The sequence below is a fragment of the Sminthopsis crassicaudata genome, chromosome 2 (assembly GCF_048593235.1).
Source record: "Sminthopsis crassicaudata isolate SCR6 chromosome 2, ASM4859323v1, whole genome shotgun sequence".
Classification (NCBI taxonomy): Eukaryota; Metazoa; Chordata; class Mammalia; order Dasyuromorphia; family Dasyuridae; genus Sminthopsis; species Sminthopsis crassicaudata.
The window spans coordinates 208,803,725-208,824,487 of NC_133618.1; the positions used below are offsets into that span (position 1 = coordinate 208,803,725).

General features: G+C 32.9%; 1 protein-coding gene across 1 annotated transcript in view; it reads right to left on the reverse strand.

Annotated features, from left to right (window-relative positions):
- Positions 1-20,763, reverse strand: part of MEMO1 (mediator of cell motility 1) — a 118,162-nt gene that overhangs the window by 41,788 nt on the left and 55,611 nt on the right. Inside the window, exon 3 of the mRNA XM_074288133.1 lies at positions 3,359-3,427. Coding sequence (XP_074144234.1) covers positions 3,359-3,427 — 69 coding nt within the window. The remainder of the gene's footprint in view (positions 1-3,358; positions 3,428-20,763) is intronic.

The following is a 20,763-nucleotide window of genomic DNA, read 5'->3' on the forward strand; positions in this document are numbered from 1 at the left end:
TTTCACTATGTAGACCTTTGTCAGGATTGTGATAGCTCTACTTTTTAGTGTGCTGTCCAGATATGCCATCACATTTTATTCCAAGAAGGAAGTGTCACCTAATTCCATCACTGTAATTGTGTTTGCAGTGATCTTTGGGATCAAAAATATAAAATCTGATGGTGCTTCCATTTCTCTTCCCTCTATTTGCCATGAAGTGATGAGACCAGTTGGCAAGGGTTTAGGTTTTTTTTTTTAAGCCATCAAGCCAGTTTTTACACTCTTCTTTGTCATCTTCATCAAGAAGTTCGTTAATTTTTCACTTTTCTGCCTTTAGAGTGGCATTATCTATATATCTGAGATGGCTGATTATTTCTCTTGAGATGGCTGATTATATCTCTTGGCATCCTTACGTCCAGCTTTTGATTCATCTAGCCTGGCATTTCACATGATGTACTCTGCATGTAAGTTAAATAAACCAATCAGCTTCCTATGTTTGGTTCTAACTGTTACTTCCTTTCCCAGATATGGTCATTAAGGTAACTAAGGGGTAAAACTAATGAGCTAAATAGGCATAATCAAAAGTCAGCTTAAATCTAAGACAAAGACTGATACGGACCAGGAAACTTGGTAACTCTTCTATTTTCTCCCTTTATCTTTTCCTTCCTAGAAAAAAGTGATTATTGCATTTCTAAAGATTCCTAAGTGCTTAAATGGGAAATGGGAAGGATTAGAGAAGAGAAAAATGATGGGAAGAATTATTGCTCCTGCCAAGAAAATAAAAAAGCAATCACACTTGGGTAATTTAATTCCTGAAACTTACCAAAATTTATAACTTTATTTAATGTCTATGTCTTCAAGCTTCCCTAAATATAAATTTGATCAAGCATTTAGTATATTCCAAGCAAATCCATTTTTACTATCTCTTTAGTTAAGAATATTAGAGTATTAAGATATTCATTAAAAACCAAACATTTTTGAATAGTATTTGTTACTGTTGTTAAATTGTGGCAATTATGTCCCATTGTTCCGAGCCTTATTTTCAAACTTCTCATTCCTCAGTGTGATGGGGCAGATCAATTCTCCAAAAAGCCCCCACAGCTGTAAATCATAACATCCTTGAAGAAACTGCAAATCAGCCTTTACTGATGCAGATGTTGCTGGTGGATTAGGAATGAAATAAATTGGAGGCAAGAGGGAAGAGGAGAGAGGTCAGATAATGCAATTGCCTCTCAGTCTCCTTATGTTATTGTCATCTTCTCACATAAAGGGATCTATTTCTGCTGATCAGAATTAGATTCCCAGCAGCCACTAGCAGATGGCTCCCATAACATTCTTATTGTGGTTACTTTCTTTTAACATAGTCCTCTATTACTAAATACAATATTTCTAATATATTTAGCATTTATCAAATCATCTCTTACCTTCCTCCAGCTCTTTATGTTTTTATCAACTAATGCTATTTAACATCTTTGTTCATCTCTTTTCCTGTTTCATAACCTTCATTTCCAATTTTTCCTTTTATCTTAAGGTTTCATCTTTATCTCTATTCTCATCCTGTCAATTTTTATTTGCAATATTCCTAAGAGTTACCCATTTACCCACATACCCTAAAGACATGAAGTCCAATAGGGTAAAATAATAAATTAAAGTCAGCCAGGATTGGATTACATTTAATTTAATAAATATTCACTGAGCCCTTAATATTTACAAGCTAGGTAAACAACAGAGGACACAAACATGAATAAGACAGTTTATTCTTCAAGAGGCTAATAATATAAATGAACATGACATCAAAAAAGGAGAGCTGTGCTTTAAGTAAAAAATATAGCATCTTAAATCTGCCTCATCTCTATAATAATTTCCCACATCTTCAGTTTCTTCTTTATTTTTTCTTTTTATATGTCACTACTACCAATACTTCATTGCTAAGTGACAATGAATAAGAAATTTTTTTCTAAAACTGTATCAAACAAGTTCTTTAAAAAAAAATTTTTCTGCCTTCTTTGCCTACCCTTTAGATTCTCTTTGATTTCTTTTATCTTTTTCTTTTTTTATGTGATACTTTTTTACCTTTCTCCCTCTTTGTTACCTTAGTTAAGGTCTTCCTCTTTTACTCCCAATTAATGCTGTCCCTACTCCATCCTTACATCAAATTTTGTTCTCTACATTCCCAAAAAGCCATGCTATGGCATACTAAAATTTAAACACTCACAGTTATGTTAACATAATGTAAACGTTTGGGAAATTATTATGTTGTAACCAATATCTTAATTACAAGTTTGTACAGTATATATGAAAAGGATTAATTTGAACCCAAGATCTTACTGATCCCTCTCCCACTACATCAATAATAATCAATAACAATATCAGCAGCAATACAATCACATTTATATAGTACTTTAAAGCTTGCAAGGGACTTTACAAATATTACCATATTTGATCCTCATGACAAACTTGGGACATAGATGCTATTATTCAGTTCATTTTTACAAGTAAGGAAATTGAGATAGGCAGAGGGTGACTTACCTAAAATGACACAGTAAACAGGTAAGATCATCTCTGAATTCAAGTCTTTCTGATTCCATGTCCAGCCCTCTTTCCACTCTATGATCTAGCTGTTCTATAAGCTCTCATTTACTGGATTTTTAAATTGTCACCCATCTATAACAAGCCATTTACCTGACCCTTAACTCCTCTTAGACTCCTTAGATTCCTTCAAAGTTTGGTTCAGATTTCGTCTCCTGTGTGAGGCTTTTGATGAGTCATCCACTTGTTAGAGCTTATCCCATCTTTAAAATTATATTTAAGGAGTAGAACAATAAAATGTAATTGCATACATACTATGTTCTCTCTATACCACAAAAGTTTCGTGAAGGAAATCTCTGTTTAGTTTTTGCCTTTGCATAACCAACACTCAGCATATTGTTTTCTATTTCTAAGTTTATTAGAAAAACAAAGATAAAATGTCTTATCCCCTGGCAACCCCATGACATAGATTTAAGAATTTACTTAAAATTCTAAATCAAATAAAAGGGAGGTATGGGGAATTTTGGAAAAATATTTATAAAAATATAATTAAGGATGTTATCTATTCTTAAAGTCAAATAATCAATGGGGCAGCTAGATGGCGCAGTCGATAGAGCACCAGCTCTGGAGTCAGGAGGACCTGAATTAAAATCTGGCCTCAGACACTTAACACTTATTAGCTATGTGATCTTTGGCAAATCATTTAATTCCAATTGCCTCCCCAGAGGAAAAAAAAGTCGAATAATCAAAATTTTCAAAAATAATTTGGTTTCTGTGATAAAACAATTATTTTTCATTTCCTAAACTTCTCCCAATTAAAAAAGGAAAAAAACTTCATCATATTACTTACGTAATGGTTGGATCCACTTGTTTGTAAGCATGAGCAGCACAAGACCCACAGTAAGTATATCCTGCATGGCTGCAAAACAAAATTTCATAACCTTAATCATCTGAAACAAAATCAAGGTACAATAATAATATATTAAAGGAAAAGCAATAAATAAATGAATGATAAACATAACAAGTTCTGAAATAAGTATCAAGAAACAATGCAGCAACAGTAGAACCAGGCATGGTAGATGACCAATATATAGACATTGTAAAAGAAGATAAAAGTACTACATGATAAACTAACACACACACCATTTGATCCTTACAGCAATCTTGCAAACAAGATACTATTATTATCCCCTTTTACAGAGGAAACTGAGTCAGAGTTTAAGTGGCTTTCCCAGGCACATACAGTTAACCTAGTATGCGCCCGAAATCAGATATAAACTCAAGTTTTTCTTACTCCAGGCCCCAGATCTCTAGCTACTATGTCACAAGCTACCTTGATATGGAGAAGACAAGTAGGGAATACAGAACAGATAATAATGTATAATGTCTAGATAATAAGTATGAGTCAAAGAGCATTCACTATTAACTTTTTGTGTATAATTACAAACTATTTTCCAGAATGACTGCACCCATTCACAAGTTTACCAATAGGTCCTCAGTGTGTTTGTTTTCCCACAGTCTCTCCAATATTTATCATTTTCCTCTTCTGTCATCTTTGCAATTCTGTTGGCTGTGAGGATGAAATCTTAGAATTGCTTTAATTTGTATTTCTATAAGTAGTGATTTAAAAGACATTTTTATATGGCTATAAATGTCTTGGTTTCATCCCTTGAAAACTGCCTGGCCATATCTATTTATCAATTAGAAAATGAACTGAATCAGGTCTTTATATATATATTGAAAGTGAGATCTTTATCAGAGAAATTTATTGTCAGGCTTCACCCCCCCCCAAGTATTACCCCTAGATTTGTTTGTGGAAAAACCTTTTAATTTTATGTAATCAAAGTAATCCAGTTTATCTTTGAAAAACTTTCCCATCCTTAATTTGGTCTCTTCTCTTATCCACATATGTTTACTCTTTGACCAAATTATACAACTGCTAGATCTATACCCAAAAGCATCAAGAAAAATTAAAATGTCCTCTATGCACAAACATAGTCATAACAACTCTTTTTTGTGTGGCAAAAAAAAAAAAAAAAAAAAAAAAACCACCCATACCTGGAAATTAAGGGGATGCCATTCAATTGAGAAATGGCTGAATAAGTTGTACTGTACTAATCAAATGGAATTTTAGAGTACCATAAAAAGGTGGGGGAAATGGATTTCAAAGACATGAACTGATAAAGATTAAAGTATGCAAAATTAAAACAACATGTACTATAATATCAATTTCATAAAATGAACCATTTTGAAGACTTACAAACTGGTGAATGAAATGAGAAGAGGAATATAGCAAGACGTTAAAAACAAATAACTTTTTTTTTAAATTTTTTTTCCCTGAGGCTGGGGTTAAGTGACTTGCCCAGGCTCACACAGCTAGGAAGTGGTAAGTGTCTGAGACCAGATTTGAATTCAGGTCCTCCTGAATTCAGGGCTGGTGCTCTATCCACTGCGCCACCTAGCTGCCCCCCCAAAACAAATAACTTTCAAAGTTGTAAGGATTATGCTCAATACAATGACCATTTATGATTCTAGAGAACTAATGATGAAACATTATCCATAAGAGAGAGATAATGGAAGCAGTGAAGAATGATACATAGATATTTTTAAACAGTCACTGAGAGAATATTTTGTTTCATTATGCATATTTGTTACAATGAATTCTTTTCCTTTTTTCCCCAGTGGTGGAAAAGCAAATTTGTTAATTTCTTTTTTTAAATATAGATTGACAGATACTACAGATACAAAATGCTGCATGCAGTTTCAGATGAGATCTCTCTATTGTTAGTTTACTTGTTTTACTTTGTTATGATCTCTATCATAAAGTAGAGGTAATCTAAATGTTTGTAATGTAAAAACAAATATATCAATAAACCTTTTTTTAAAAACAGAAAACCGGGGCAGCTAGATGGTGCAGTGGATAGAGAGCCAGCTCTGAAATCAGGAAGACCTTTGTTCAAATCCAGCCTCAGACACTTAATACCTCCAAGTTGTGTAAGCCTGGACAAGTCACTTAAACCCCAATTGCCTCAGGAAAAAAAAAAAACCCAATTAAAAAAAAAATTTAACAGTTAAAATGAAAAAAAAAAAAATTTAAGAAAGCTTAATGACATTGTAAAGGATTTTAAAAGCAAACAGAGAGGGCAGTTAGGTGGTGCAGTGGATAGAGCACCAGCCCTGAATTCAGGAGGACCCAAGTTCAAATCTAGTCTCAGACACTTAATACTTCCTAGCTGTGTGACCCTGGGCAAGTCACTTAACCCCAGCCTCAGGAAAAAAAAAAAAAAGCAAACAGAAGAGTTTACGTTTTATCCTACAGAAAATAGTCCCTGAAGTTGGAAGATGACATGGTGAGATCTGTATTTATCGAAAATTCGTACAAAATACAATACAAAATTTGGCAACTGTGTAGAGTTTGGAAGTGAGATTTGAGATCACAGCAATAACCCCAGCAAGAGATGATGAGCAATGTCTAAAGTATGAATATAAACCTTTTGGAAGTCTAGTGAAATCTATAGAGTCCTCCATTATTCTGCTGAGATCTACAGACTCCTCAAACTGTTTATAGACTGCACAAAATAAAATATATGCTAATACAAAGTCCATCTTATATTGAAATCCATATATGTTTCCCCCCTCGCTCAATTTCACAAATGAGCAATAAACCTTTCTTGGGGTCCACATGTCTCAGATTAAGACTCCCTAATATAAATTAAGATGGTGGCTATATGAGCAGAGGGACAAAAAGAAAAAGTTGATTACAAGATGTTTGTAGAGTTTTAAAATGGCAAGATTTAGCAACAATTAGAGAGATTTGTGAGTGAGAAACTTGGAATAAAAAAGAGGTTACTAAACTAGAAGACTAGAAATATAGTATCTTTAGACAAAAATGGTCTAAATGCAATAAAAATAATGAACTCAGTTTAGAACATGATGAATTTTGAGGTATGTCTGTGACATCTAGTTTTAAATGTTCAGTAGACAAATGGTGACATAGAACTGAAACTCAAGAGAGAAACTGAATATGAATATACATTATATATGCATGCAGGTATCTGTAAGTCATCTTCAAAAAGACAATAAATCCAATAAGGCCACCAAAGGAGTGAGACTAGAAAAGATGGCTCAGGACAGAGCATTTGGATACACTCACAATTAAGCAGTATGAAATGGATGATGATCCAGCAAAGAAGTAGTAGTCAGATAATTAGAAAAGAAATGAGAACAGTGTCACAATAAGCCATAGAAGAATAGATTTTCCAGAAAAAAGTTGTCAATAGTGACGCCAAATACATCAAAATGATTAAGAAAGTTCATGCCTGAGAAAATGCCAAGATTTATCCATTAAAAGATATATTAACTTTGAAGAGAGGTTTCAGTTGATGAAGAAGACTAGTAGTCAGATTACAAAGCACCAAGAGATGAATCTGAAGGGAAGGAATAAAAATACCATTTCCCCAAAAGAACATAAATCGTTTTAAAAATAGAATCTGCTTTACTTTTGTCTTTGTACCTAGTACTCAGTACCTAGCACATTTTCTAAAATATTTCATAACAGAAACAAAGGTTACACTAGTCTGTATAATAGTATACCTACTCTCCCTGGAAGCTCTGTGTCAAAATATTATGATTCCTAAAATTCCTAAATTTCTAAGACACTTCTACAAATACTTTTACAATAAATTACATACACACTGATAAAGTGACATTTAAAATATATATCAAAAAATAATGAACTACAATACAATATTTAACAGGAAAATCCTTTCAAAAAAAGAAGTTCTAAATTTCCATTATGAATTTTTGTTTGTTTTGTTCATAACTGGAAAATCTAGGTAACAAGAAATAAAAATGTTACATGAGGAAAATCTACTAAAAAATAATTTGAAACTGTAGACAAGAAATGTAATTGTGTGTAACTTTTTAGCCAACAATACCACAAAGAGATCAAAGACAGAGGGAAAGGACTCATATATATTAACACATTTTAGCAACACTTTGTGGTAGGAAGGAGTTGAAAATTAAGGCCCATCAAATGGAAAATGGCTAAACAAAATTGTGACACATTGCTATAAAGGAACATTACTGAGTCATGTTTTTATAAATTTTTATTTAAAAAAAAATAACTTGGAGAGATCCTTATGAACTGACACAGAAAAAAAAAATGTATACAATAACCAAACATAAACAAAAACAAAAGAATTCAGCATCCCCAGAACAGTGCAGTGACCAATCATGACTAAAAGTATTTCTTCAATAACTACAAACTTTATGATCAAATATTCACTTTTTTGTTCCTTCTCCCCTTTACTTCTGTAATCCTATCTGTATTAGTTTCTGTATGCTATTTATCAACTGATGTCTAACTATATCAACATATTTTAATTGTCAAAATATTTAACTATCAATCAAAAATCAAAATTACTTTTCTACTTGTTAACTGTGGAGTTAAAGTCTTTGTTTCATTGCCATTCTCTCTCCTATGATGGCCCCATGGGGGAAATCATAATGATTTCATCTTTCTGTTTTCCCTTTCCAAATCTCTGATCTCTGACACCTCTTACCCATATGACCTTAGGGGAGTTGGTTATTTAAAAAAAAAACAATAACCCTGTAAATCTATCATATTATGACTTCGGTGGCCTGATGAGGAAACATGCCTAAGTCAAATTCAAGCATGTCCAAAGTGTCGCTCTTTTTGTGTTACTTTTGTGTACTTTGTGTAACTGGGATGTTTATTTATATCAGTTTTGTTATCTGACAACTATACCATGAAAGCACAGAATCAGAGTGTTGAGGAAAGGATGGTAACCTCATATCTACATCCAATTTTTTTAAAGTTAAAATTATAATACAAATGTGCAAAACACTTTTACTAGCATTTAATTTTTAAAAATCAAGCTAATAACATTATTATGACAAAATTACAACTCCTTAAAAAACACAAGGAGAACTAAAATTAAAAACTCATAGGACTTCCTAGATTCTAATCTATTATTGAATCACTAAAATAAGCTTTTACATCCTATTGAAGGATTTTCAGGGACAAATTTGAAAGAAGAAAAACTAATGAAATGTACATGTTAAAGAAGGTGGACCCACAATGTCTCTTAGCATTGAGAAGTACTTCAGACCAACCACAGAAAATCTAATGAAAAAATAATATCACCAGAAATGTTTTTACTGATTATATCATGATATTCATTTCCAGTAATTTAAGAACAAACAAAATGCCATAAGATCAAAACAAGAAATATAAGGACAATCTATGTGAAAATTTAAAAAGAATATGTAAATTTCAATTAAAAATATAGAAAAAGATTGCTACAACAACTTCAAAAGAAAAAACAAATTAATTGCAGAAATAGCACTGGCCTGGAGGCAAAAATTGTAGGATCTAGTCAAGTTCTGTTTCTACTTCACTATGTAACTTTTCTTAAATTCTTTCTAAGCCTCATGTTCACAATCATTTAGACTGAAATTGAAAAACTCATCTAGTCCAACTCACATATGTATATAAATTACTTAGCTTCTGCCTGAAGAACGATAATGATGTAAATAATTTATCTATATTCTACTTTTAGGAAGTTATAATAGCTAAGAAGTTTTCCTTATATAAAGCTTAACTCTACCTCTCTCCAACTTCTACCTTCCACTCCCAATTCTATCTTGTGTGGTCAAGGGGGGGAGGTCTATTCCCTCTTTAAAGGGACCAAAATCAAGAAGATAGTTTAAGAATGTCCTCTAAACCTATTCTTTTCCACAACAACCATGACAGAGCATAAAGTCCCCTTTTATCCTAATTTTCTGTATGCAATTGAGTTTGTCAATGTCCTTGAGTAACGTTAGGAAGGTTGGATTATATGATCTCCAATTTTCTGTGACCTATGAAAACCCTGCTTTAATTTCAAAAGAAAAAAATTTGGCTTAGAGGCTACAAAAGGGGGAAAAAATGGCTCTAGTTTTCCTCCACAGGGAAAGAAAAATAAACCCAATAATGATAGCAAGCAGTGTACTTATCACTATCTCCATTTTTCTTTCTAGTAGGGAGAAACACACACACACACACACACACACACACACACACACACACACATTCTCACACTCCTCCCTCACATATACATGCATAAAATGGTTAAATAACATCTGCTTCAATAATAATAAACAAAAATTGTGAAGTGAGAAACCAAAAGACCCAGACTCAAAAAGTTAAATTAGGGGCAGCTAGATGGCGCAGTGGATAGAGCACCAGCCCTGAATTCAAGAGGACCAGAATTCAAATCTGGTCTCAGACACTTAACACTTCCTAGCTGTGTGAACCTGGGCAAGTCACTTAACCCCAGCCTCAAGAAAAAAAAAAAAAAAAAAAAAATTAAATTAGCTCTAACACTCCTGCCTCTCTTATATCAGGCCCCATCTACTTACTGCCAAAATAAACTCTACCTCCAAACACATTTGTCACTTCAAATACATATGTCACTACCCTAGTTGAGGCCCTCTAGCCTAAATTATTTTAATTACCTAACTATTCACTCCTAGTTCTACCTTTTCCAATCCATCATCTAAACTTACTAAAAGGATCCTAACACAGAGGTCTAAATATGTAACTACCTTGTTCAAAAACCTTAAATCCTCTTGTATCTGAGGTCAGTTTTCTATCCATTCTGTTAAAACATGCTGGCATGAAATTAGATATGGATCCACACTTAACACCATATACCAAGATAAGATCAAAATGGGTCCATGATTTAGGCATAAAGAATGAGATCATAAATAGATTAGAGGAACAAAGGATAGTCTACCTCTCACACCTGTGAAGGAGGAAAGAATTTATGACTAGAAAAGAACTAGAGATCATTATTGATCACAAAATAGAAGATTTTGATTATTTTAGGTCTCATTTCCAAAATATATAGAGAATTGATCCTAATTTATAAGAAATCAAACCATTCTCCAATTGATACATGGTCAAATGATATAAACAGACAATTTTCAGATGATGAAATTGAAACTATTTCCACTCATATGAAAGAGTGTTCCAAATCACTACTGATCAGAGAAATGCAAATTAAGACTCTGAGATACCACTATACTCCTGTCAGATTGGCTAAGATGACAGGAACAAATTATGATGAATGTTGGAGGGGATGTGGGACACTGATGCATTGTTGGTGGAGTTGTGAAAGAATTCAACCATTCTGGAGAGCAATCTGGAACAATGCCCAAAAAGTTATCAAACTGTGCATACCTTTTGATCCAGCAGTGCTACTACTGGGCTTATATCCCAAAAAAATACTAAAGAGGGGAAAGGGACCTGTATGTGCCAAAATGTTTGTAGCAGCTCTTTTCATAGTGGCTAGAAACTGGAAGATGAATGGATGTCCATCAATTGGAGAATGGTTGGATAAATTGTGGTATACGAAGGTTATGGAATATTATTGCTCTGTAAGAAATGATCAGCAGGATAAATTCAGAAAGGCTTGAAGAGACTTGATGAACTGATGCTGAGTGAAATGAGCAGAAGCAGAAGATCACTATACACTTCAACAACAATACTGTATGAAGATGTATTCTGATGGAAGTGGCTATCTTCAACATAAAGAAGATCCAACTCACTTCCAGCTGATCAATGATGGACAGAAACAGCTACACCCAGAGAAGGAACACTGGAAAATGAATGTAAAATATTAGCACTACTGTCTATCTACCCAAGTTACTTATACCTTCGGAATCCAATACTTAACATGCAACAAGAAAATGGGATTTACACACATATATTGTATCTAGGTTATACTGTAACACACATAAAATGTATGGGATTGCCTGTCATCTAGGAGAGGGAGTAGAGGGAGGGAGGGGAAAATTTGGAAAAATGAATACAAGGGATAATGTTATAAAAAAAATTACTCATGCATATATAGTGTCAAAAAATTTATAATCATAAAATTAATAAAAAATAAAAAATTTTTTAAAAAGGCATTTTAAAAAAAAAACCATGCTGGCATGATCTGGATAATTTCACAGCTAGAAAGATCTGTATTCAAGTCACATTCCTAATACATAATAACTATCCCTTGGAAAGGCATGTAAGTCTCAAGATTCCAAGAAGCTATCTACATCAAAATTGCAGAAAAGGTGCTAATCTGCATTAATAAAGAGAAGCAGTGAGGGAACAAATACCCACACTATATGCCAGGCACTCTGCTAAATACTTTACAAATATTTGGTTTGAAACTCACAAACCCTAGAGGAGATAGATGCTATCTTCATTTTATAGTTAGGGGAAATTGAGACAAGAAGAGGGATATGACATGCCAGGATCACACATCTAGTAAGTGTATAAAGATGGATTTGAATTCAAGTGTTCCTGACTCCAGGCCCATTTATCTACTGTATCAACCTGCAGTGATAGAGGAAATTTCTTTATCTGGGAATTCCCTGTGCTAACAAAATTCATTAGTTCATTTCCAATCCCTATAAAAACTAGTCTAAATACCAGATACAACTACCAAAATTTACTTGGTAATCATTTACAAATAAATAATTAATTTCAGTGACAAAGTCTCCTCTTCATTCAAGGATAAGCTCACCTGCTACACAATATATTTGATTCTCCCTATGATGGCAGAGAACTAACACAGCATAGAAGTCAAAGAGGCATTGGTGAGGTGATGAGGTCTTCAAAGTGGTCCTGTTTATAGATTACATTACACTGAGTACATCAAGAAGTATGACACTAAAACCTCCTGGAAAACAATTTGTTTTTATTCTAAGTAATTTGATATATCCATACATACACACATCTCCCACCACCAAGTAGATGAAGTATTCATTGCCCAGATTTCAATATGCATTTGGATGGACCCTATGGAGCACATGGGTAACAGATATCTGGATCAGATAATACCAATTGATAAAGAGTTTAGCCCTAGGTAAAACAGAAAAAGTAGACTGATTCCTTTTAGGAAACTGGCAACCTCTTCTTCTGCTGTGTTTCAAAACTAGTAGTTTACCAGCATATTTACAAAACAGCAACATATGGAACATCACAGCCTTAATGGAGTAGGAAACAATCTATGTGAAGTGGGCTATAACATGTAACTAAGAAACTGGAGAAAAGGTATAAAGAATATCTTCAAGGAATGACAGAAAGAGAATCATGTAACTTAATACAAGTAATAATAGGTAGACAGAATGCTTTGTTAGAATTCTTGAAATATCAGGAAAAACTGAGAAAAGCCTCCATCATATTAATTGGCTCTTTGGTGATGAACTTTTAGGGGGACGTGAACACAAGTCAAGCAAAATAGGCAGGCATAGCTGGGTTGCAATCTGGATCATTGGTGTTAATTCCCTAATCAATGGGATCACAGGTTCATTTAAATATCTATAGTTATAGATTTCTTTTTTGAAGTATAAAACAGTATCTTCTCTATAACACCAAAATTAATGTTTTAAGTTTACAAAACTGTGAAGAAATCTAAACCTCAAGAGGAGCAAGAACATATAACTCAACAATCCATTTATGGAAATGATTTTTCTGTGTTCTCTCTTTACCTTAAACATATATTCAGAAAAATGCAGGTACTTAAAAACTTAAAGAATATAGCAGCTTTGTTACTTAAAAAAAATTCTTTCTGCCTAAAAATTAATTCTTTTGCTTCTACTCTCATACTGCTAACTCAAAATGAAGGAGGTGGATAACATTGCTCAACTTTTATTGTGTCAAAAGCATTTAGTGAGTATCACATTATACTTGCATTGTCAGGAATTACAAAGGGAAACAGAAGGCAGAAGCCCAAATTTTCAGAAGCATGAAGTCTACTGTGGAAAGCAGTTAACTAGTCAAAGTGTTACTCCTCATTCTCATCCTAGAATGATCTCCTTTAAAAAAAGAGTTATTTAAAAAATAAAAGATTTACCGGAATAAATTCTTATTAGTGGAGAGTTGGAGATTTTAAAATTTCCCCCATTTCACCAAGCTTATAGTGTTTGTCAAGAAGTCATACAAAGAGCTAACTTAATACAACAAATGTTAGGCTAAATTGCTTAATCACTGAGGAAAACAAATCAAATTATTAAAAGTTTCAATGAAAAATATAAAGGTTATAGGAAGGTGAGGGAGGCACACAGGGAAATTTAGATGATAACAATAAAATATATCATTAAAAAACCAAAACAAACAAACAAAAAAAGATAAGACTTCACCAAACTTGAGAATGAATATATAAAATTGGGGTCAGCAACTTTTCATAAATAAAATTCTAAATCTAAGTTGTAGATTTCTGACAAGAAAAAAAATTTTATTTCATATATTAAGAAATCCATCTGGATTATATAAAATTATTATTTTTAAATACAACCATACCTAAGAAAGTATCAGTTGTTGAATTGCTGAATACCTTTGATAGAATTAACCTTATTATAATGGTTGTTCTATATTGGACATTGAGAAGCTGTTGAGGTAGGGGAGGAAGGGTGTCAGGCTAGTACTTTTAACCAAAGAGTATTTTAAGGAGGTGAGCCTAAGTAATAATCACAGTTCTATTCAATCTAACATTTTTAAACGCTTGTTAGAGATACAAAAGTCAAAAAAAAAAAAAAAAAAAAAAAAAAATTCACTGCCCTCACAGAGTTTACTGTCTTCTAGGAACATACAACAAAGACAAAGACAAGTACAAAGTGGATAGACATAAAACTAAGAAGAAATCAGCAAAGAATCTCTCTTAGGAAGGGAAGTTAACATTCTGAGTTTAAATTTTCTAAGAGGAGAAATAGAAAAGGACGGACATTCTTGAAATGAGGGACACTATACAGAAAAAGCATCATGATGAGAGATAGGAATATAAAGTCTATAGATAATGACATTATGGACAGTTTGGCTGGAATGTAAAATATATGAAATAATAGTAGATGGAAACTACATTACAAAAAGGTGGGCGATAAATTGCTGATTTTTTTGACTAAAACCAAAAGTGATAAAGTTAGATCCATGTGAATATATAGCTGTGTGGGGAACAGAGTGGACTAAAAGCAGGAAAATCAATTAGATTACTACAGTAACTACAGGAGAGGTAGTGAGGATCTGAGAATTGCTATTAAATTAGAATAAATAAGACTTAGGAGTTGACTAGCCAAGAGGGGGTAAGGGAAAGAGAAAAGTCAAGGATGGATCAAAACTTTCCAACCTGGATTAGTTAGAAAGATATTAGCATCCTTAACAAAAAGAAAACATAAAAGCAGTAAATTCCTAACAAGAGAAAGGGAAGTCAAGGAAAAAATCATATAGTTTCACCAATATTGATGATTCCATTAGTGTAGGAAATTCTTAACATCAATGTAGACTGTTAATTATTTTGAAACAGAGTTTTGGAGGAGTGTTTGAGGCAAAGACTTATTGACTTGTACAAAGGCCCTGTGAACTGACAAGACATGCTGTCTATGGGCCCCTGTGTTCTCTATTCAGTATATTAAGATACCTCTCACAAAAAGATATAAGGGAAGAAAAAAACTCAAACTTCACTTAATTTGTGATTTAGTCCACCTGAGGCACTAATGTCAATCTTAAGCTTTTATAATGGAAAATCTTCTATTATGCTGCCTTATACAAATGCAAAATATAAGATGCCAAAAATCCAATGTGCTAAAAAACACTAAAAAAAAAAAGGAATGTTCTACAGAAGAATACGACTTTATTCTATGAAATATTGGGGTTTGTAAGCAGGTTTAATATGATTTACTGCTGTGGATGTTTAAAAGTTTCAGTCATGTTGGACCTTTTTGTGACACCATCGAAGATTTCTTGATAAAGATATTAGAGTAGTCTGCCATTTCCTTCTCCAGCTCATTTTACCAATAGAAAACTAAAGCAGATAGAAAACTCATCCAGAGTCACAAATAAATTTCACAGATAATTCAAAGATAGTCTTTTAGCAGTACTAATATTGGAGACCTACTAATCCCAGTCAGCAATCTTAGTATTTGTATTCATTACAACATGCAACTGCCAAAATCACAGATGAGAGAATGAAAAAGTAATGAAAAGTTTAAGTGCAAGAAAACAAGAGCTTGCAAAAAAGAGAAAATACATATGCCAGGGACAAAGTTCAGAGGGCCATCAGACTAAGTGAAATAGATGACCACAAGAAAGGCAATTTCAATGACAATGGAAAAGTAGGTTTGAAGCAGTGAACCAAATTGGAAAGATTCTTGCTTCTAAGAACCAAGTAGAAAAGTAGAAAATTATAATAGCTTAAACTTAGGAGGAACATAGAGGGGCAGGAAGAAAAATTATTTTCAAGAGTCATGTTCTCTGAGAAAGGGCGTAAGAGTTTAAAAAGGAAAAAAAAAAAAGATGACAAGATGGAAAACCTGGTAAAGACTGTTAAACACCTTAATTTTATTCTATAATAAACACGCATATAGTAAATGACTTGCTCCCATGCATGTAGTGTGTACACCCAAATTTCCTCACAGAAAAGAAACCAATTCATTTGTTAATGGTATTAATTATTCATTCTTGCTTATATTAACTCAAAATCAACTCTTACTTAAGCTCAACCCATTGGGTCTATGCTCTAGCCACTGTTACAACAAAGATTATATCATATTCCTCTTCCCCATGACACTCTTCAAATATTTGAAAATAGTAATAGAATCTCCTTCTCCACCTAGTCTTTTCTAACCTAAACATAACTTTCTTTCAAATTATTATTGATATTATATGGAGTCTATTTTTTATCTTGGTTACCATCCAACAATGCATTTATCAACATCTCTATGTAAATATGTTGCTCAGAAATGAATACAACATGGACTGATGGAAGTACAACAGGTACAGTGGAAGTAATAACTCCATTTTTCTGGACAACAAACTTCTAGTAGATTAACCTAAAATTTCATTATTTTGCCAGCAATTTCACATAGTCGACTTATTTAAGTCTTTAAATTAATTATGAAATATATCTTCCCCCATTCAATATTATGGCAGTTGATTTTTTAAGTTAAGTGTGGATATTACCAATATCTATTGCTATTAAACATAATCTTTAGTTGAAAAATCACTTATTTAGTACCTAATAAATATGAGGCATTGTGGCAGACCTAAAATACAAAGATACAAGTAAAACAGATCATCTTGAAGCAATATATAGCCCACTGAGGGAAAACACCATGTATATAAACTAAATACAAAGTATATACAGAATAATTCCTGAAAGGAAAGAAAATTAATGACTGAGGAGACTACAACAGCCTCTAAGATTTGGCCAGCAAGTCAAGTTTATTTTGGACACCAGCTTCATCATCCAATGCACTAGCTATCCTCACAGCATTATAATACTCAAAATATATTTGCTACTTATATTTTCATTCAGGTTATTGATAAAAATATGGGGAAAAAATAAAGGAAAGCAGAACACTAGAAAACAACTTTTACTTACACAAACGCACCTATTCTTTGAAAACAGATAATAATCACCTAACTGATATCTGTCTTAATCATGAAGATATCATTGTTGTTTGCCATTTGTTCTTGAAGACAACCATATCACGGAGGTGATGCCATGACATGCAAATAAGCTGGATCTGAGGGAGGAAGGACTGCATAAGGTTACCAGCTTCACTCTCTGCTCCAGAACCATCTAGGTCCAATGTAGTCCGCTAAGGTCTTTAAAAGGACTCAGTTTGACTGAAGCAACCACCCATTCAATGACTATGGCTAGATAAGAAAAAACGGAAGATTTTTGAGAGGCTTTTCAAATGCACTGCTCTACAACCAATTGGCTCAAAAAAAGAGATGGGAAATATTAATTTACCCTGACTTGTACCTAGTAAATCAATGCTGGCTCTTTTATTCCCAATAAGACTCACTATGACTTAGGAGTGTCTCCAATACTGCAGCTTAGTACTTCCTTCAAAAAAAAAAAAAAAAAAAAAAAAAAAGTCAGTTCAAGTCATAGCTAGAAGTGGCTCAAAGAGAAATGGTAAGTTTAAGGCTAATTATGGAGAAAAAAAAGTCAGGTTTTGGAGACTATATATACAGCTAAGAGGTCAGTAACAGGAAGCTGACCCACATGTGCCATATGTGCCAAAAGGCAGCTAAGGTGGTGCAGTAAACAGAGCACCAGCCCTGAAGCCAAGAATACCTAAGTTTAAATTCAGTCTCAGATACTTAACTAACTATGCAACCCTGGGGAAGTCACTTAACCCTAAATGCCTCCCAAAAAAAAAAAAATTAAGTTTAGTCAACAAGTAGATAAAAAAAATTAATTAAACCAAGTAAAAAAAAATAATAGAGGGAAAAGACTATGTTCAAAATTGATGCAGAAGTATAGACTTGGTTGCAGTAAGATCAACCCTATCTTCCCCTAAAGGAGTTTCAGAAGGGCCACTGCCAACTTTTTTAGATACATTTATATTCTCACAGAGGAGGTAAGAGTCTCCAAGACACCTGTAAGAGAAGAGTTATTTCAAAAGATATAGACTTTTCACAAACTAAATAAAAACTAACAACAACCCTAGGGGAAAAAGAATGTTCCAAATCACTAATAATTAAAGAAAGGCAGAGTAAAGTAATTCTGATGTTCCACCTCAAACATACCATCAGATTGGCAAAGATAAACAAAGGAGAAAAAAAAAAGAATTTTTTCTTTTTGAAAAATAACAATTTCTGGAGGGGATGTCAGAAAACAGGTATATTACTATAGAGTAGCTACAACACAGTAAGCATTTAATAAAGAACTGTTAACTTGGTGAGACTGTAAACTGGCCTAATCATTCTAAAAATCAGTTGCAAAGTATAGCCCAAAAGTCACTAACTCTACTTACCTAGAGATGTTACTATTAAGCTTATAACCCAAAGAAGTCAAAGGGAAGAAGCCACATGTACAAAATATTCATAGCAGCATTTTTTTGTTGCAGAAAATAACTGGAATAAAGTGGTTGCCCAAAAACTGGGGAATGACTGAACAATTATGGTATATGAAAATAACCTGAATAATGTTGTGCCATAAAAAATGATCAAAGGGATCAGAGATACCTGAGAAAACTTATATGGCTTGATGCATAGTAAAGTGAAAAGAAGAGGGGTGGGGAAAGAATCATGACTACAACAATGTAAAGGAAAACAATTTGAAAAGACTTGAGAACTCTGAAAAATGTAATAACCAATCAGAAATGATAATGAAGCATGTCTCCCCCCTCTTGGTAGAAAAATGATATACTAATAGTGCCATATCAGACCCAGATTTTTAAATATGTCTAATACAGCCACCTGTTTTGTTTACTATGCCTACTTGTTACAAAATTAGAAAAAGTAACAGTGATGCAAAAAATAAAAAAGGAAGAAAAGAACAATGTAACATTATAAAAAGCACAGAAGAAAATTCAGAGGAAACATGGTGTTGGTATTATATCAAATTTAATCTATGCTTTTTTAAAAACCTGTATATAATAGAGAGTCAAACTTTTATATAAATCATCATCTATTTTTCATAAATTCAAATGATAATATTTACTAAGTTCATATTTAAAAAAATTTTTTTTAAAGCAGCAGCAGGCAACTTTCAATAATCTCTTAATTCTTTACTAAGTACTCACCAACCACCCAAGTTGATAACTCATTCTAAATTTTTTTCCAGGAATCAAGATGAAACCCACTGATCTATAACTTGTAGAGTGAAAAGAAAAGATTAATTTATCTCTAGTCTTCAGGAACTTTCCCCTTTTTCTATATCTTCAATAGTGTTTCAGGAATACCAATTTTTAAGTTCTTATATTATTCTGAGTTAGATAGAATTCATGATGCAAGGAATTTGAACTCAGAAAATCAAATTCTCTGTTACTACCTCCTCATCTACCTACTGTATCAATTCCCTCTTAACAATATTTATTCTGAGTCTAATCAGTTCAGTGATTAACCATGGATTCTCAAATATCCATGAAAAATTGAAGAGTGTTACTTACCTCCTGATGGATAATATAAAGAATGAGACAATTTGGAACATGGCTAACATGGCCATTTTTTATTTTTGCTTAACTACAAATATATGTTACATAAGTTTTGCTTTTCCTTCTCTTCCTTCCTCCTCCCCGACTTGAATAGGAGAAGAAAAAATGCTTAACACTTGGGGAAAAAAAAAATCTAATTTTAAAAAATATTCTAGCCTTTCCATATTCTTCTTAATAGAGAAGGAAGCAAATAGTTGTATAGTATCTGTGGTAATATATGTGTATAGAAGATATAAAATTATACCACTTGTCTAAAACTGAATTCCTCTAAGAACCAGAATTAAGAGATAGTCTGAAGTCTCAAGGGCAAACAGGATGGAATTGCTATGTTCAATTATAGGGGAACTTGTGTATTAAACCAAATTTCAAGTTAAAGAAAATAAGTTATATATCTATAAAATTACCTGACTTGGGACTCATAGAATTAATTATAATATGTTTTATACACTGTCCAAAGCTTCATGACCCCATCTGGGATTTTCTTAGCAAAGATACTAAAATAGGTTGCCATTTTCTTCTCTTGTTCATTTTATAGATGAAAAATGAGGCAAAAAGGGTTAAGTGACTTATCCAGGGTTATAGAACTATTAAGTATCTAGGGCCAGATTTGAATTCAGGAATTAGTTTTCAGACTCCAGGTCTGGCACTCTATTCACTGACCACCTGGCTTATTTTTCTTTCTATGCATCCATACACACATAAAATCTCATATAATTTACACTCCCTTAGCCCCAAAATATATAAAAAAAAAAAAGCAGTTTTACAATAAACAGCTGAATAAAAAATATCTTGTATTGATGACATCCCCCTCGTCACCCCTACAGAGGTGATTCCTGGGCTGATAACTAAATAGAATTTCCCAGTATCAAAGAAAGTTGAAGAATGAAATAAGATCTCAATGATCACGTAGTTCTGCCATACACTCCAAAAAAAAAAAAATCTCCACTATAAAATGTCTGTTTAAGTCTAATCCAGCCTTGCTATGAAGACCTCTACTAAGAGAAAATTCACCACCTCCAAAGCCAGTCCGGGACTCTTTTGAATAGATTTAATTGTTAGAAATCCTGACTAAAAGCTTAAATTTTCTACTTTGCAATTTATATCTAATACACATAGTTTTGCCCTTATTATTGTAATTTCAGTCACATAGTAATTTATAAAAATAAATATAAAAAGGGACCTCCCTCCAAAAAAAAGTTAATAACCTTAGCCAATGAAGCTTTGATCTCTTTACCAAACAGAAGA